At 42.6% G+C, this 19031-nt stretch overlaps 1 protein-coding gene across 7 annotated transcripts in view; it reads right to left on the bottom strand.

Moving 5' to 3' along the window:
• Positions 1-8539: 8539 nt before the first annotated feature.
• Positions 8540-19031, bottom strand: part of KIDINS220 (kinase D interacting substrate 220) — an 88328-nt gene continuing 77836 nt past the window's right edge. For all 7 annotated transcript variants that reach the window (XM_031466516.2, XM_031466519.2, XM_031466520.2 and 4 more), the window contains 4 exons: positions 17659-17790; positions 15760-15858; positions 14055-14288; positions 8540-11540 (listed from right to left, as the gene is read on the bottom strand). In XM_031466516.2, coding sequence (XP_031322376.1) covers positions 10281-11540; positions 14055-14288; positions 15760-15858; positions 17659-17790 — 1725 coding nt within the window. In that variant the 3' untranslated portion in view covers positions 8540-10280. The remainder of the gene's footprint in view (positions 11541-14054; positions 14289-15759; positions 15859-17658; positions 17791-19031) is intronic.

The following is a 19031-nucleotide window of genomic DNA, read 5'->3' as shown; positions in this document are numbered from 1 at the left end:
ATGAGACCTTGGGTAAGGTGTCAGGATTGTCACAGCCATCCAGACATAGACTTACCCCGGGAAGGTTTACAGATGCAATAAATCAAAAGAGATTTTTCTTTCTGCGATTTTCTTCTAATCACAAAAACCACGTTTCTAAAAATAACTCAAATCTAGAAATTTGTAATCAACAGTCCAACCTCTTGCACACGTCCAACAGGAGACAGGTAACACACAGTCATACAAACCTTGCAACCAAAGTTGGAAACTACCCAACACCCAGTAAGATAAATAGATTATGTGAGACATATTCATGTAACAGAATACTCTTCTGTAGTGAAAAGTAACGAATTACAACTACATACATCACCAGGGGTAAACCTCGGACGGTGTTTAACGAAAGAGGTAAGGTAAGTCAAGGGTAAACACTATGGTTTTATCCATAGGAGATCAGAATGCCAGGTAAACCTGTTCAAGGACACGGACATAAGTGTAAGAACATAAAGGTAAACAAGGAAATGATTATCACAGTAGGGGGAGCACTTCCAGGAGAGACACACGAGGGACTTCTAAGATATTGGCACTTCCTGTTTCTTAAACTTGCTGTGGTTCACAGCTGTTTGCTTTCTGACTGTGGCATAGTGAGAAATATATATATATGATCATTGGCCCACGTTCCTAACACAGAGATCCTAAATTTCTCGGAATTTCCTGGGTGATACAAGTCTTTGTTTCTCGTGGTGACTCTGGGTGGCTCCTGGATGGCTTCAGGATGGGGCTAGTGACCAGAAAGACCAAGCCATGCTGAGAAGCCTGGAACCTTCAGCCCCACCCTCCCTCCTCTGGGAAGGAGAGAAGGACTGAAGACCGAGTGTCTGGAAGACACACTGGCTGCTTTGAAGTCTGAGTAGTGCCTACAGGTCCTGGAGGAAAGAGCACCAGGTTTCTAGTGCTGAGGGTTCACGGACAAGAGGGATCTGGACTTGCGAGCAGGGTCAGGAAGAACCACCTTCTTGGCCCAGTGCTAAAGCCGGGTGTGGCCGGAGCCCCTGCCCTGTGACCACACGGTCCTCCCTGGACCCTGCCACGCCCCCAGTGGTGGCGGGTGGACAGAGAGGCTGAACCTGTGTCCCGAGTGCAGAGGCGTGGAGCTGGGGGCTCCTGGCAGCAGAGCGCGGGCACCAGCACCCCCAGCAGAGGAGACGTCGGTGGGACCTGAGGAGCAGCGGGCTGGGAGGCAGTTTCTATTCAAGGTGGACGTTAGCACTTAAGAGGTCTAATGATGAAACACTGGGTTCTGCTGGCCAGAAGGTGGCCCAGAGGAAGAGGACTGTTAGGGACGGAACGTTTGTGTCCCCCCAGATCATATATCAAAACCCTCCCGGACAGAGAGCTGGTACAAGGAGGTGCAGCACGCAGGAGGTAATCAGGGTTAGATGAGGGCGTGGCGGTGGAGCCCTCCCGGCGGGATTAGTGCCCTTACAGAAGCCACGGGAGAGCCCCCGTCCTCCCCCACTCTCCGCCACACGAGGACGCGAGGGGCAGCCGGCTGTCTGTAACTTGGAAGAGCGAGCTCACCAGAACCCGGCTACGCCCGCACCCTGATCGTGGACGTCCAGGCTTCAGAACCGTGAGGCATACATTCTACTGTCTATAAGCCACCCAGTCTACGGCCCTTTGTCACAGCAGCCTGAGCTAAGACGAAGGTAAAATGAAGCTAAAAGTGGGCTGAAGGCAAACCATTCTATGTAGCACAAACGTTATTTGTAATAATATGACCACTTGATAATTTCCTCATCTGTAAACATGAGGGAGCTGTACCAAATGACCACAAAGTTTTCCTCTCACGCTACACACTCATGATCGTCCCTCAGAACCACCCGAATGTCTGCAAACTGAGTTCTCACACATCACCGGAGAGGCAGAAGGCATAGGTGGGAAGGCTACAGTAACTGGCTTTGTTATTAGACCGGAGTTCAAATTTCTGCTCTAACACCCAGGCAAGGTTTTTAACCTCTCCCAGCTTTAGGTCCCCAGTTACAAGACAGGAAAAATATCTGCCTCCCAGTATCACTGCAAAATGTCACCCACCACCATCTCGACCCACCGTCTGTCCACTATGCCTGACATGTCTATTGGTCCCTTGCCTTTAATCGGTAGTTGTCATTATGAATGATAAAGAGTCCCATTTTGCCCAGTTTCTTTTCTGGAGACAGTGACCAGAATCTTCAAAAAAAAAAAAAAAAACTCTACTGCAGTAATGATTTTTTAGACATGTATCACTTATCTATTAACATTTATTAAGCCTTCATGCTGTTCAATAATAGAATATAAAGGAAAACACATCCAGTGGTATTTAAGATTGTAATCTAGCACAGAACACTGACAACAGACGCACAGAAGGGCAAGTATGTGAACGTCACACAACAGTAAGACAGCAGATAAAATGAATATATCCAACATTATGTACAAACTTCAAAGTAATGGTCTAATCCATGAGTAATAATGGGATAAAGGACGTTTAAAAAAAAATCAGTAGATTTTTAACCAAAAATTGAACATTGTTGCAGAATAACTAGTAGGAACAAAACTGTCTGATGTTTTTAAAAAATGATTTTTCCCTATAAATATGATTTACACAGCTGTAAATTTTTTTTTAAGATTTTAATCTTTCTTAAACCCCAAACCCTATTTAAAACAAGTAGACGATGATGATACAACAAATAAAGCTATAATTAAAATGTATCTTGGAAAAAATGGAAGAACTGACTCATCCTTAACTAGCTGAAAAACAGTAAGTATAATGTGATGTAAAGAGTGGGCACTGGAGCCCGCGGCCTGGACTTGGGTCCGGGCGCCACGTGAGCTTGGGAAGCCACTTGGTCTCTCTAGCAGTTTCTCACTTGTAAATTGAGGGTAACAGTAATTACTTCATGAGGTTGTTGTGAAAATCAAATTAGTTAATAAATGTGGAGGCCAGGCACATAATGTGTTCAATAAATGTAAGCTATTTTTATTATAATAAAGGTATAGCAATACTTTAAATATCCAAAATGAATACAGAATGAGTAATAACTGATAAAACAGTCAACATAAAATGTTGGATTTGGAGGGTCAGTAAAGCATCACTAGTCTATTACTAGTGCTAAAGATACAACTCAACGTGACCATGGCATGGATTAAAGTAGCAGCATGCTCCGTCAATCCAGGCAGGACTCCATCAACCGTAGGATGTGTCGCTACTTAAGGAAACATTAAGGGAAAAATGCTGCCATAGATGCTGTCAATTGTAAGACATCTCAGAAAAGTCAAAGTGTGAAGAAAAAAAAAGTGCACTTTAGAACTGACGAAGTGCTAACGGAAAAAAAACTGGAAAGGGGCAGTAGAGACAGATTGCAGACGAGTTTGCTTAAAAACAAAATGATGGACATCAAGTCTAATTTCCCCACTGCCAGCTAAGGCTGGGGGCTGTATTTCCCGGATCGGAGTGGCCACTAACAGAAGTTTGGCTTCTCTTTCACTACCAACCCCTGCACAGGCGCAGGAGCCTCCCAGGACCACGTCCTTCCACATCTGCCAGGCACAAGGAGGAGCATCCTGGTTGTCGCTGTTCCAGGAGGAAGAAAATTTAAAGAATCGATAGCAACAGAAAGTTTGTCATCAAATCTTAAAAATCAGGCAGATCTGCATGGTCTGAGAGTAAAAAAAAGGATTCTAGAGGATTTGTGAAACTTTACTCTTCTCCCCATTCTTAACCTTGCTGACTTCTCCTTGCAACCTGATCCACGTCAGAATTCGCGAAGTTTCTCAGATGTACGGAAAGAACTGGCTAACTGAGAACTACCTTCCCCTAAAACCCTAAAACCTTCTAAGTTAGGTGTTATGATTTTAACAGATTTCCCCACCAGAAGGAAAACTGCATATAAAGTAACATTTTAAAGTGATGTCTTCCAAAAACAGATATATATTGGTACTAAAGTTGAAAACAAGATTAGTCACAGCATTGAATCTGGCACAGATCATCCAGGTCAAGTTCCCCATGCTACCAAAACCTTAGCTTCCAAGACATAAAGTTCATCTTGTCGTCCCCCCACCCCCACCCCCTTGCAGCTCAGCACAAGCAGGTGACTTAGGAAGGCCAATGGAACGGGCGTACTGCGCTTCCGTGCCTGGACAGCACAAACTTCCCCCGTGTGGTCCTCCACCCTCTCTCCTCCCTGTACATCAACAGAAGGCAGAGGATGGCGCCGAGGACTCTGAAGCCTCGGAGGCTGCTGGAGCTACAAGACGAAGAAGCCTGGGCCCCTGGATCTTTACGTCAACTTAGCCAACACTGAACTGTTAAGGGAATAAGAAATAAACTTCACGTGTATTAAGTCAATGAGACTTTGGGGTGGTTGTTATGGTGGTTAGCCGACCTTAATAAAGGATTTTTCAATCAACATATAATGGCCCAATCATGTAGAAAAAAATACCCAATATAGGATCCCAACACGCTTATTCAAGTTCAGGTTTTTCAGAGCGGTCAGCCTAAGGAGTGAGACGGCAATGATGGGTGGCCAATGACAATAACAAATAACACGAGGAAATGAAAGTTCGGAAAGCTGAGCTAGAGAAAGGGTGAACCCACTTGCCAGGTTTCCTGGGATGGCCCTGCAGTTAAGCATCCTCATCACAATGAGACCTCAACTGGGGCTGAGAGAAAACGTGCTCACCACAGCTAACTTATACCTAAAAATATTTTCAGTATACTGAAGTAGAATGTAAATTGAACCATCGTAATTTGATTCTAGAATTATATTAATTTATAAGATGGGCATCTCCACAAAGGACTAAACAGAGGGCTTAAGGCACACAGAGGATTTTAAAATGCACCCACGAAGAGCACACAGCCTGGCACTCTATGACGACAGCACTCATCAATACGGGCTGTGGGTATCCGTCCTTGGGAGCTTTAAATAGGGCATAGGATTATGTACTGATTCCCAGAGTCACAAACAGAAGCGTTTATAGGGCCAGACAGGTAGGGGGTGGGTATAAAGTGATGGGGAAGGGGGGGGGGCCTGCAAGAACGAAGCACAAACTCCCAGTGTGAAGGCATTCAGCTTCTGTATTTTTAGGATCTGTGGGCAGACTCTTCTAGTTTACGTATACCTTATTCTCTCACTTAACAAGTGCTGACTGAATGTCCACTGGCTCGCTGAAATCCAGGGTTTGGCCTAAAAGCTTGCTTGGGTTCCTTTCCCGTTCTAATGCTCTAAGGAATATTTTATGGTAAAACAGGATGAGTACATGACAACCCCACCACCACCCAAAAAAAAAAGAAAGAAAAAAAAACTTAAGACACAGAAAGAGTGAAATCAAACTCAGGTAAAAAAAATAGAGAGAGGGAAAAAAACACATGAAGAATTCAAAAAGAAAATAAATCCTTTAAAAATAAAGAGTTTAATTTGCACTAAGCACAATATGCAGCCTGTAAGTTCTCAGAAGCACGGCTAAAAAGTGCAAGTGTCATAAACTATGATCATTTTGAAAACTATAACCTAACGTTTTATTAGGCGTTTGACCAAGGAGCATATCTTATGCTATAAGATATGTCAGGTTATGTAGTTTATTTACATGCTTTTTGCTATACATTTGGGCTTTCATCTAAAATTTTATAAAAATTTTATAAGATTAAAAGTAATTCAAGTTTTACAACTACTAAGAACAAAGAAAACTGGCAGAGGTGAGCACATATCTCTTCCTCACTCGACTCCACAGCAGGACTACCGAGCGGCAGGCAGTCGTCTTCACCCCCTTGTGTTTGCTGAGGAAGCCAAGCGTGAGAAGGTAACCGAACTGCCAGGAGGAATGCTCTATGGGCGGGGAACTAAGATCTAGAGCCCTGTGGCCTTGAAAGAAAATGAGGTAAATAAGTATAAAATACATGTTAAAATTAGACAACGGTACTGGGTAATCCAGACGATCTTAATTATTTCAAACAACTCCTTAATTTGAAATAATGTGGAGCAGGCAGTTCTATATTCTTTTTTAAAGTTAAGTTCCATTTATTCAAGTTCTAATAATGGCTCGATATATTGTTCTGTGTTTTGTTAAGTCCTGGCAAAACTTTCAAGAAAGGGCTCATAATATATACATCCCTGGTATAAATAACACCACGCGAGGCATATTAACCTCAGGAAATTAAGGGTATTCTTTGTAAACAAGTGACCGCTGGCCACCCTGTACAGACGTTGTCAGAATACTCTGTGTATTTTAAAACAGCCAGACTGCCGTTATTGTGCAATTTTACTGTAATTCACATTTTTGGCCCATTTTGGTTGGTCCTCACTCCAGTTAGGTCAAATCATGGGCATTTTCATTGACTTTTAAAAGAGTCATCCTCCTAACAGCCTGGAAATAATTGCTTTTCTGTCTTGACTGATCCTTTTATTCTTATAAATTCTTTATTTTCTTAATGCCTCACTGTAACTAGAAATTCAGGGCAGAGTTCATCACACAGCGAGCCAGATCCCATTCAAAGGCTCTTGTGCTCTGAGCGCTGGGAGGCCCTCGTCAGGAAACCTCTCACCCGCCGCACAGACTGGGCACCGCGGGCCTGGTGTCACCGCGGCTGTGCTCTGCTGGTAATTCCACTTCAGAAGCCTTGACCGTGTCGGTGACAATGGCTGAATCCTAGCAATTATGTTCTATGTTTCTTTCTTAACTCTATTTCTTAACGTAGTGAGTGTATAAATTCTCTAATTGGTGAGAACTGCTTCAACAGCGGCTTAAAACTAATTGACTTTGAAAACTAAAGTTTTACATACCTTAGTTTAAACTGGATCCTTTGAAGATCTATCTATCTCAAGGGCAGCATTTTCTTCCTAGGCATGAAAGGGTTTAAAATATGTAAGATTTTTAATTCTCTTTCCAGTTAATCATTCTCAACCAAGGATTCTCAACCTTTCTGAAGTGATGACCCATTCAAAGGCCATCCAAGTGCAGGCTAACATTTATGTATCAATTTCTATTTTTCAATCCATTTGCATAATTATGGTCTATGCTTAAAATTCAGAGGGAGCAAAGGGCAAGGGGCACCATCACTTGGAGATTTAAAATGCAATCATTTCAGATAGCCCACCCAGGCCAGCCAATCCCCCCTTACCCCCAAGCAAAAACATCTCCCGGGCTGTTTCTTCCCTTCTGCCAAGTGTCAGTGTAATTCTAGAAGTGCAGGTGGGGAAGGAGCCTGGAGAGTCCATCTCAAGTGTTTGTCAAAGAAGTTAATTTCATTGCACCGTCCTTTTTACCGGCTTGTCCCCTCAAAGACACTCATCTAGAAACCAAAGGGGACAATGCCCTCTAGCTTTCTTTTCCTGGAGTTATGTTGATTTACTCAAGAGCTAGCCAGGAATTCAGGGATTTTTAAACTCTAGGATACTTCTAAATAGGCTGAGAATTCCTGGTATAACCAAAAATTATGTAGACTTAAGACCTTCTAAATTTAGTATTTTAGCCAGAAGAATAGAGGATTTAATTTCACTCAAAAATATTTTCTAATGGTTAGTATTTGTAAGAGGCAAAAATCATGATTACAAATATATTTTACTCAGAACTATATAACATGCAAATGATCTAAAGAGTTCTCAATCTAAGATAAGAATTTTAGCAAATAAGTTTCTAAAATTACTTGGTTAGGCAATTAAAATTATTCTCCTATATGAAACTCACACAAATAAAATATAACACGAAGACAAAATTTCCTGTTAATACTGGTTCAGTTATGAATGCTTAAATTTCCCAGAATTTGAGAGCTGACCCTTAAATAGTCAGCATCATGCAAGTTTTATCAACTGAGAGTGAGCAGTAGCTTCTTTCTGTTTCTAGTGTCTCCTGCAGACGGCTGTATGCATAAGTACCATGCCACACATCCAGGGTGAATGGATCTGACTTAATATTATGCCACATGAACAGAACTATCTGTGGCTTAAAGTAAGATAGTGCGTAAAACGTGGAAAGACTCTGAGGCAGAATCTAAGGGACTAGCAAATTTAGAGCACTGATTTTCTTTTCTATCACTTTTCACCCAGCTTAAAGCGGCGTTTTGCATATGCGAGGGGCAGACTGAGCTATACATTATAACTAGATAGATATACACGCACATAGACACGTAGATTCAAAGGGATGATGGCGTGACTCAATAACCCATCTGGTTTGTCAGTTTCTAGAACAATACAAAAAAGCAAACTTTTCCATGATGTTCATACAATAACTGACATCCTCCCAGGATCTGGATAACCTACTTCTTGTGGCTACACAAATGCACGGTACAGAGCTGTGCTGTGGGGCACTAATGCCTCACAAAAGCACCATTCAGGCACCGGACCTAAGAGCCAAGCTCTTTCAAAAAGACTAGTGAAAGCAGCTCAGAGCACCTCTGCCAGCTGCGTGACTGCTACATGAACCTGAACTTTAAGAACCTGAGGCATGTAACAAAACAAACACAAATTACTTTGTTAACTTTTTATCAAAATCTGAATCATCACTATAGTGAATAAAAATTCATGAGTCCAAATAGCATGCAATTTTTTTATTGTTTTCTAGATCTATTCGTACACGTATTTGTATTGGCACTAACTTCACAAACAGAATAAAGAATATACTACAATGACACTAGGCCGCATCTACTCACCTGAAAAGGAACAAAACATTGGCCCTGAAATAATTACTAATTACACAATATTGCAAACTAATAAATATTATAAATGCTAAAATGTTAAATTTCAATATATACTGTCAATAACATCTTGCCTTTTTTAGTTGGTTAAAACATTTGCTAAACTCATGCAAAATGAACACTTCATGAAAATGTTAGATTACACAAACATCAGTGCAATGAAACTCAAAAGAGCGACTTTTTAATGCAACGATCGGTCACATAATAAGCTGTTCAGCTTATTTTAAAAATCCACTAAGTTTAGAAAAACATCGGAAGTGTAACACTAAATCTACATAATCACTCATCTACGACCTCACCATCTACAATCGTATCTGTGACTGAAGATACACTGCCAAAATTATTCTACACAAGTAAGCTATGTTAGAACGGCAAAAAAAATGTCAACACATGATGACGGCGCATTTCTCGTCCACACGATACTTAAATGTGATCATTCTCTTAATGCTGCTAACGATACATAAAAAGTCATACCAGATTTATCTTCGTTTTATCCTTGCTTTGTTACATGTTTTAAATTTTTTTTCTGAAAGTATTTCTTATACTCCTCCCCCAGAATTAACATGCTGATTTAAGAATAGATGAAGCAGATAAATTCTGCCTTGGTAGAGAAGCCAATGATTTCATTTTACCTAATTAAATATTTCCTGTCACTTGCTGATTCACTCTTTGATGTTATTATTTCCTCATTCCCCCATTCCATACATATTTTTAGTGCCTATCATTTTCCATGTCTCCCTGATTCTCCAGAGAAAGAATTCATTTTTTTCTTCTCATTGTTAGGCTCACTAAGGAAAGCTGGGCACACAGTTTAAGAGTTACAGAGTAGACCAGGGTGGACCCTCGGGCAAGTGGATGGTGTCTGAAGCCAGGCCTGGGATTTGGGGAGAAGAGCGTCCCGGTCATGGGGTGGGGGTGGTTACTGGCCCTCCCTCCCCTCAGGACACTCTCCTCGTCGCTCACACTGGTCCAGTTACCAGGGCTCTACTTTGGGCACTGCTGACTCACTTTCTTATCAATTTTTAAAGCCCTCTTTAGTATTTTCTACTTAAACATTTAAAACTCTTTGATAAGCAGTTTGTCTATTATGTAGAACTCACAGAGCATTAACCTTCAGGCTCTAGGCTACTCCATGACCTATAAATCCTGACCTTTCACTCCTTAAGAGCAAAATGTGCTTCTGGTTCATTTAACATCATGCTTTCCATCAAATGTTAATGCATGAGTGTTCTATAAAAGGAATCACTGGCTTTTTATTCTGTTGGCAAATTAAGCCCTTTTATACTTAATACAGTATTTCCGACCTATCTTTATACTCCCATCTTGTCTGGGATTATCTGCCAGTGAAAGGTATAATGACAACGGTGGGGTTTAAGGCCCTCACTACAAAGACAACAGAGGCTGACGCAGGAACCCTCTCTCGGACAGCACACGTCCCTTTCAGCGAAGGCCTTCTCGCGCACTAACCACGTGTTAGTGAAATGTACAGAGATGACGTGTGTGGACGGGTTCACGCCAGGACTCAGGTCAGCTGCGCCACGGGGGTATAATAATCCTACGCTACTTCTGCTTGTTTTTCTTAAAGAATGCTTTCTCTTTCTTCTCCAAAGCCTGTACTATCAGGAGAGGCCACTGCATGGAGCTCTGAAGAATCTTTTGAGAGCCTTGTGTAACTGGAACGCTGGCTTCGCTTATGCGTCATACTTTTCAGATTCTCATTCTGAATAGCAGTTGAGTGGGAACTGGAACCAGACCTCAGGATGACTTGGGAAGTCTCCCTAATTCCCTCCATTTCATCAAAATGCTGGTTGGCTCTACCGGCGGGAGCGCTGTTGTTGTTGAGGGTCACGGTGCTGGGTGTGCGGTTGAGGTTGTAGGCCTTCTGGCAGGCGGGCCAGCCGTCCTCCGGGCTGCTAGCTATCAAGCTGCACTCAGAAGGGCTCTTCTTGTCTTCAGAACAAATGGACATGCGAGCCACAGCGGGGTCCTGCAGGCCGCTCAGGCTGCGTGGCAGCCCCCGCTTCCCGCCGTGGCTGTCTTCTTCCAGCTCGATGAGGTTGGCCTTCTCAAGCCGGGAGTCGTCGGCCGCCTCGTTGTGGAGAGAGTGGTTGGGGGAGCTCTCGCTGGACCGCACTCCAGAGTCAGACGAGTCCTTTTTGTCCAGGAGGGCGTCCGACAGGTACTCTTTGGCCTTGATGAAGGTTCTGATGGGCTCTGCACCGTGTTCTGGAGACTTCGACGCTCTCTCTACTTTCCCCTCGGCCTTTCTGTCCTTGTCGTCCTTGAGCAGCGGAGTGTTGTCGGATTCTTCTGTCCCGGATTCATCCTCATCACTTGGGAGTTTCTGATAGCGCAGCCCACTGCCCTTCAGCTTCAGATCTGTCTGGAAGAGACTCGACCTTTCTGAGGGCTTCTTGCCTGGGAGCAGCTTAGTGCCTGACTGATCTGATTTTTCATCTTCTTCAGTGATGGGGTCCAGGGGCGAGGCATCGTTAGTGGAAACACCTGATGAAGAATAGTCTATAACGTCTCCCCTCTTCATTAAAAAGGACTTCCTTCCATCATCTTGCTTTGGCTCACTATCCTTCCCTCTCTCTGGTTCTAGGTTCGAGTGAATGGAGCCCCCTGACGAACTCTGACCCATATAGTACGTGCTGTGCGGAGAAGACCTGCCGCTCACTGTGGAGCCTGGGCCCCCTTCTAACTGGGACATCTGAGCAATGTACTCTCTATAGGCATCTCTATACTCGGCCTGCACCTTATCAGTAAGCTTTGAAATTTCAATACTGGAATCCTGGGAATTGAGACTCGAAAGACTTGGGGTTCTGCGGGTTTGTGACTGTAAAGACAAGAAAATAATAATCATTTAAGAATTCAAATAAACCAAAAAAGGCATAATAAACATTAGCTTAGGAAATATATATATGTACTGTAAGAATTTTTAGACCTTAAAATATCAAAATCTTTTAAAAGAATTTTGCATATCAGTTTAATAAAAGCTCTGAATTTATGAGTAATTTTACTGTTATTAGAAAGCATCATACAAATTTTAATACAATTAGTTTATTGTTAATATTTTAAAGTATAATTAAGTTTATATTAACAAATAACCTTAGGACTTGTTTTTGTAACTTCAAACTTTTATTTATTTAAGGCAACTTATTTAAGGCAAATGTCACCTCATTGATAAAATATAAAAATTCCTCTTAGAAAAGAGAAAGATGAGAGTTAAGATATATTTCAAAAATAAAATACTCGGAGGGAGGGTAGAGCTCAGTGGTAGAGTGCATGCTTAGCATGCGTGAGGTCCTGGGTTCAATCCCCAGTGCCTCCACTGGGGGGGAAAAAACTCAAGTCGTCAGTGTATGTTAAAAAGAATCTCTCTCAACTTGTACAACATGATGTTTCTGTCAAATTTCAATTCAGAGAAAATATACTCAAAATACAAAAAAAAAAAAAAAAGAATTTAAAAGGAAAAGTATAGAGTGCAATGGAAAAGATAAAAAGATAAATACAGGATCCAAGTGAACAGAAATGGAAGCCAGGAGGCCAACAGCCAGGTCCAAGTAAACAGAGAAAGAAAATATTTTTAAATATTTGATTTCCAGTGTGACGATTTAGGATTAGAATTGCTTCAGATCTCAGAAAAGCTAATAAATGAGGATTGAAAAGTAAAGACTAGGAAAAAGAGGAAGGAAATTGAACAAAAAGAACCAAGGAAGTTTAAGAAGGGATAAAAGCAAAGTTTGAAACAAAGCAGAAATAAGGCAGAGTCTTCCTTCCACAGGGAGAAAATGACCCACCTCCATGAGAAGGTTCCCTGAGACCTAATTCAGCCTGCAAAGACAGTGACACCCTTGCGCTCAAATGCAGTACGTGTGCCCCTTCTCGGGGGATCCACGAGGTCTAACCTATTTTCGTAAGAATATGAAGATGTCCTTTGCCTCGTCACACTCATTCTCACAGTGGAGTTCCCAGGGCCTCCACCGCGTGGGATATTCCCAGAGATTTCATGCAGAAGCAGACATGGGTATCTAGCTGTCTTCTGTTAAGCCAGGCATTAAAGAGAGTTGCAAAGCAGTATCATTTTCAGGAAATATGTTTTGTTTTGGAAAATACTATCATTTTTCATAAAGATGTTATTTATGTTAACATGGAACTGGTTTGCTTTAAAGTAAATCAGTAGGTATTTTTTAAAGTTTCTCACTTCTATTTCTAATACAGTAACTACTGACAGAGAAAACATATAAACAGAAGCTCTTTGGGGTCTTCAATAATTTTTAAGAGCGTAAAAGGATTCTAAGGTTTAAAAAAAAATTTGAGAACCGCTGCACTGACAGGAAGGCTGTGAGGGTTTCCAGGTCACGGTGGTAAATACCAAGCATGGAAAAGCAGGGGATGAGAATTTCTTTAAAAATGTTAAAAGGAATTCCGGGGAAAAGAAAGGAATTACAGTGCTGAAATAGGCAGATACAAGGGTGGAGTGTGGACTTACTGTAAAATGAAGACATTGTTATCTTAGTTATTAACACACAATAATAAAATGGCTTCCCAACTTACAGAAATAAGGTAGACAGTATGTAGAAGAAAAAGACAGTATCAACCAAAAAATACTTTTACCACCAAACCAAACCAAACCAAACCAAACCAGACGCCTTTAAAACTGGTAGACCTCACAGGTACTGCTTTTGCTGAGCGCGGCTCCTTTTAGTAGAGCGTTCTCTCTTTACTATGTTTCCTCCCTGGCTTGTCTTCTCTTTTTCCTACCCTGCCCTGGTTTTTCCCTAGTTTACTCTCCCTCTCACCCTCCCCTTACTCCTCCTCGTGTTCTCTGACTTTCGTGTTTATTCCTGACCCTCGCCTGTCCTGTCTCCTCTCAGAACGTACAAAGAAAGAACCCACCCATCTCTAACAGCAGGTAATAAAAAGAACGTGAATACCTGTGAACAGTGTGGATACGAACTGGAAACACAAGCGAGGGTGCTCACAGGGGTAACACGTGGCAAGTTTTGCAACAAAGATGCATTTTAGCCCCTGATGAATGGACTTAACAGGGAAACCGCAAGGCGAAGGCTGAGCTTAGCTGACCGCCGAGGCAGCCCACTTCCTACCTCCTCTCGAGACCACTATCCTACTTCACTGCTTTCCCAGTTCGCGGCAGTTTCGGGGAGCGTTTCCCCGTTGTTTTGCCGCCGCCTGTCCTCCACAGAGGGGCCCGGCCCGGGGGGCCGCCCCGCCCGCCCGCTCAGTGCTCATCGCCGATCGGCCGGAGGAGGACGTGGATGCGCCGACGTAACCTCGGGGAGTTAAACCCTGCCCGTCAGTGACACGCAGAGTGACGCTCCGTAAGTACCTGCCAGCTCAGGTTGCTGTGGCGGGCGGCCCCCTCATCCAGGCCGAGCGTGTTCAGCTCTTCAAAGCTGAAGTTCAGCGTGTAGGGCGGCTGGCTGGAGAGCTCGGTGTGGGGCAGCTCGTGCGAGGGGCGGCAGGCGGGTTCGCCGTGCGGGGCCGGGCCCCCGCCGTTCTCGCCCAGCAGACGCGGGTCTTCAGGGGCCGCCTGGCTTTCTGCATTCCTCATTTCCAGGACCTTCACAGAAAAAAAAAAAGTCACAAGTCATAAATATCTACACTGGCAAATTGCATTTTAGAAGCTTTAGAAATTATTTTTAAAATAAAACATAAGGTTATTATAATGGAAATGAGAACGCTTGCTTCCTGTAAGTGAGTTTTGAATAAACCTGTACTATGTCTGCTTGTCTTTTATCTGAATTAACACAGCTGACCCTTGAACAGCGCAGGTCTGGGCCGTGCAGGTGCACCCACGCGCAGGTACTTCTCTAGCAAAGACCGCACCACTTACTACCCGGTCTGGGGCTGCCTGAAGCCGCACACGCGGAGGAACCGCGGGTCCGGAAGGATAAGGCATCAGTGGACTGAGCTCTGAGCTGTTCAAGGATCATCTGTACTTAGGAAGTACAGTCAGCCCCCCGGTACCCAGTGGTTCTGCACCTGCAGATTCAACCAATCACAGAGTGAAAATCTTTGGGAAAAGAATTCCAGAAAGTTCCAAAAAGCAACACTTGAATTTCACACACTGGCAACTATTAACACAGCACTTACACTGTATTAGGTATTATAAGTAATCTAGAGAGGATTTAACCTATACGAGAGGATGTGTGTAGCTTACATACAAATACTATGCCATTTTATGTAAGGAACTTGAGAATCCGAAGATTCTGGTACCCACAGGGGTCCTGGAACGAACCCCCCGCAGATCCTGAAGGATGACTGGAACAATCATCATATATATATATTATATGCTAAATTGACTATTATGTTATTACTACTTTAGTCTAAAATTTAACTTAAGGACAAAACAAAATGCAACTGGAATGTATAAAAGAAAAGCAGAGCTGGACAGTAGCTAAAGCAGTAAAAGTGGATTTTAATCAGGATCTGTTGCAACGGGGGAAAACAGACCTCAGGACAGAACTGGGCTCAATTCCAAAAGCAGCACGAGCACATGGTCATTTACAGCCAAGGCGGGGGTCAGGGGATGGGAAGTTGCTAGGAGGAAACAGCGGGGGTTGGGGGGATTCTGGCTGGAGGCAGGCCAGGAGGTAAGATGTCGCTGGGGGCTGGGGGCGGGGGAGCGAGGAGTCTGATCAGATATTGAGGGTGAGGTTCCTTCTAAACTGACTTAACAGGATTCTTCCCACAACTGGGCAATACAGGCCCCACCAGGACAGACACCAAGTGCGAGGCCTAGGGGCTCAGAGGAGCCCGGGTGAGTGAGGTCGAGGAGAGTCTTTGTCAATGACAGCACGGAGGATTGGCAGGTGGCCTCTTTCCCAAATTTCCAAGTGAAATGCCCAAAAGGCAAATGTTGATAAGTACTGCTGTGTTCATTCTGCATAACAGAATACACAAGAGCTGTACACATACATGTAAAATTTAAGGTTTTTTTCAATATGGGAAAGTATCTGTTTAGACCAGTACTTACTGGCACTTGTTTTATATCATGTTGTAAATAATTCTACAAATATGAAATATCTTACTGTGCTTCTAAAAAGATGCCAGTCTCCAAAATTCATATTCATTTCCTTCTTCAATTCATCAATGTTACACTGAGCCAACACACGGCCATTGATGTTCGCCTGAACAAAAACAAATCCAGGTACAAAGACAAACAAAATGTGAGAAACTCTGAATTATTAGTGGTTAAAATGTGTATTTATATGTAGTATTAAGAAAGTCACTACAGACTAGAAAATACTGACCTAAAGAAGGTTATCACCCCACGTACTAATGAATAAACAAGCAGAATCTGAAAACAGAAGCCACTCTGTACTTCTCCAAGTGTCATGGGCCCTCGAGGAAAATAAATCATTCTTCAGGGACCAGCCCAAGAGCTAATGCTCCCAACTATTTCCAAAACTACCTACTCTGCCATGAGCAGTAACAAACTTGTTAGCTCTTCTCCAGTCTCGTAAAATGCACACATGAAGGCAAGCTGCTGGGAGGGGACAGAGATGTCTGTCGGGGTGTCGGTCTCTGACGAAGTTCTAAATGAAGTAAGCACTGACCAACTTGTGGATCAGACACATTAGATAACTTCAGGCATAAAGAATGTCCACCCACACATTTCCCGGTCTCTTAAATGCACAAGAAATGATCTTATCACTATGGGGCCTCTGTGATTCTAGTCTCTTCCAAGTAAGAAATGATGCAATTTTCTTTATTAATGACAGGTAGCTTCCTTATTATAGAAAATACACAACCTGACCTTATGAACTGTGGTAAAATTACGGAATACCTGGGTTTAAGTTACTTCTGAAGGAAAAAAATGTGCAGAGCAAGTCAGTGGCAGAGGTCCTGCTGTGGAAGGGCAGGAAGTTCGCGGCACCTGAGAAACCAGTTGCTACTGGGCTTCACACAGCCGGGGCCTGGGAGTGAAGAGCTCAGTGGGGAGAAAACCACTGCCTGACGGAGACAAAGTCCCCACAAAGGATTCGCGTGGCAGACCTCACTCCCAACTGACGCTAGTCAGGCTGCCTGGAGGGGAAAGCCAGGTGTGTGCCTTGGGAAGGCGGAGCCTGACACTTTTGCAAACAGGGATTGACTAACCAGATCTGAGAGAAAACTACCATTAACCTTTCTGACTAAACAGAGATTAAGATTAGTAAAATGGTCCATAAGCTCATAATTCTTTCAAAAACTTTTTAGATGCCGTTCTTTCAAGTATGTACACACTGGGGGCTTGTTGTTAACGTTGTATTTCACTGTATCTCTGACAGGAAAAGTGTAACTGACTTAGTGGAAATTTTAATTCTATCTATTAAAACTGGGACTCAGTTAGCCCTGTACATGGAAAGGCTTCCTCGAAATCCCAGGTTTGTGGTGGCTACTGGAATTGCAAGAATCAGATCTAGGCAGAAATAAACCTCCCCAGATGTGTTAGCCTTGCAAACCCAAACTCGGAGGGACCATCAGAGGGGACATGATCAGAAGTCTTATAAGACACGAAAGGGAGAATCTGGGGAAAATAAAGCCAAGTGTGGTTTACCTGGATAACTATTAAGTCACAAACAAATCCTGCAATTAAAGAAAATGTGACATAAAATAAAGGGCCTTTAAATGTTCTATGCTGCATACTGGGAATATGAATTACCGTTCATCTAAATGTGAAGTCCTCATCAAAGCATTTTTTACTTATATGAGGTCATTTGAAAGTAACTTGTAATACAATCATTTTATTTTCTTTTATCCATTTATAAACAAAGGGGTAAAGGGGCAATTGTAGGGTACAAATGGTAAGAAACCTATTTCCGTTTGGAGCTTTCCCATTTCAACAGAGAACTCATCTTCAAGAAGCTAGGTGCAAAGTGTGCACCGTCACGGCCCGTCTCCCGCACCCTCAGCCCTGCCTCGAGTCAGCAGGTACACATGCTGGTCACCTTTTTGATGGTCGCACAGTACTGAGGCAGCATGCTCTGGTCCAGCCCCTCTATTTGTTTCAGTTTCTCACAAACTGCATCCACATTCATTGAATTCAGTGATGAAACTGTTCCTGAGGCTGGGCCTGACCCCTAGATCAGTCATGGAAAAATACAAGTATGAACAGCATTCAATACCAGATATATGCAGTCATGTGACAGAGAAACATTCACGAAGTGACACTGCGAAGTACTGTGATTAACAGTGCATTTTTCAAACAAAAGTACAAACAGCGAATGTGCGTGGTATGGGGAAGTGTCATCAGGGAACAGATTCTGCTACTATTATACCTTAAGGAGTATCTACAGCATATACAGCCTGGTCAACTCTGCGTTTCTAAGAAGACAGAACATTCCATGAACCAAGCCTAGATCAACTTCAAGAGAGCCTAACCTCAAGCCCAACCTCAAGAGAGAAGGGCGCAGCCCTTGTAACAGAAGGACGGGGGTTAAAAAAAGGAACAGGGGGAATTACTGATGCCTACATTACAAAAACACAAAAGGTAAATCTATGAAATAATTTTAAAAGTGTCTATACTAAACAGCTTTAAATTTCTTTCCAGAATACCTTAACAGTCTACGACAGCTGAAGCTTTCCAAAGTTGAACATATTTTGTATCTTCCCCCTAAGAATCTGTACAGTATCTTGTAAATACAAAACCGCAGTATTACTTCTTAACACAAGTGGAAGTTCGTACAATCCATTAAAATTTAAAAGAAAAGTCAAAATAATAAATCTAAATTTACTTAGAAGAAAAACATTTTCTCAATGTGCTGACACACTAAAGAAGTATCTGCCTTGTGGCCAATTATATCTGAATCTCCTCAACTACAGATGTGGACACTGAGGGCCAGAGCTTAAGTTTTGACTTCAAAGTCACAAAATAAATAGCTAGTTAGTGACAGATTTGGATCTGAGCCCTAACTCGTCAGGTCTCACAAGTTCCTACTGTCTTTGCTCCAACTGCCTATTTCTAAAGAGCTACAGAAACTGTAACCTCACTAAAGAGAAGACAAACCAACCCGGATAGAGGAGAATGTGCCAAATGGTCTGTCTCATTTACCATTCAATCCAGTCTTAAAATGATAAAGACAATTTATCTTGTCCTCAAGGATGTATAAATTTATATTTTCTACTGCTTCTTTTATAATTATCAGGACAAAAGCAGACTGTAATAGCCAAAACTGCCTGTTAGCTCCTTGTTATATACATCATCTGTAACACAAAAGTATAACCTAATACTCTATTGTGAGCTGACAAGTAAATATACACACAGTATTCACACAGAATACGTCTATACTATATAGAAACATAAATACAGCTAGAGGGTGGG

This window comes from Camelus dromedarius, chromosome 15 (genome assembly GCF_036321535.1).
Source record: "Camelus dromedarius isolate mCamDro1 chromosome 15, mCamDro1.pat, whole genome shotgun sequence".
In the NCBI taxonomy this organism is placed as follows: domain Eukaryota; kingdom Metazoa; phylum Chordata; class Mammalia; order Artiodactyla; family Camelidae; genus Camelus; species Camelus dromedarius.
This window is presented reverse-complemented; position numbering and strand designations above follow the sequence as displayed.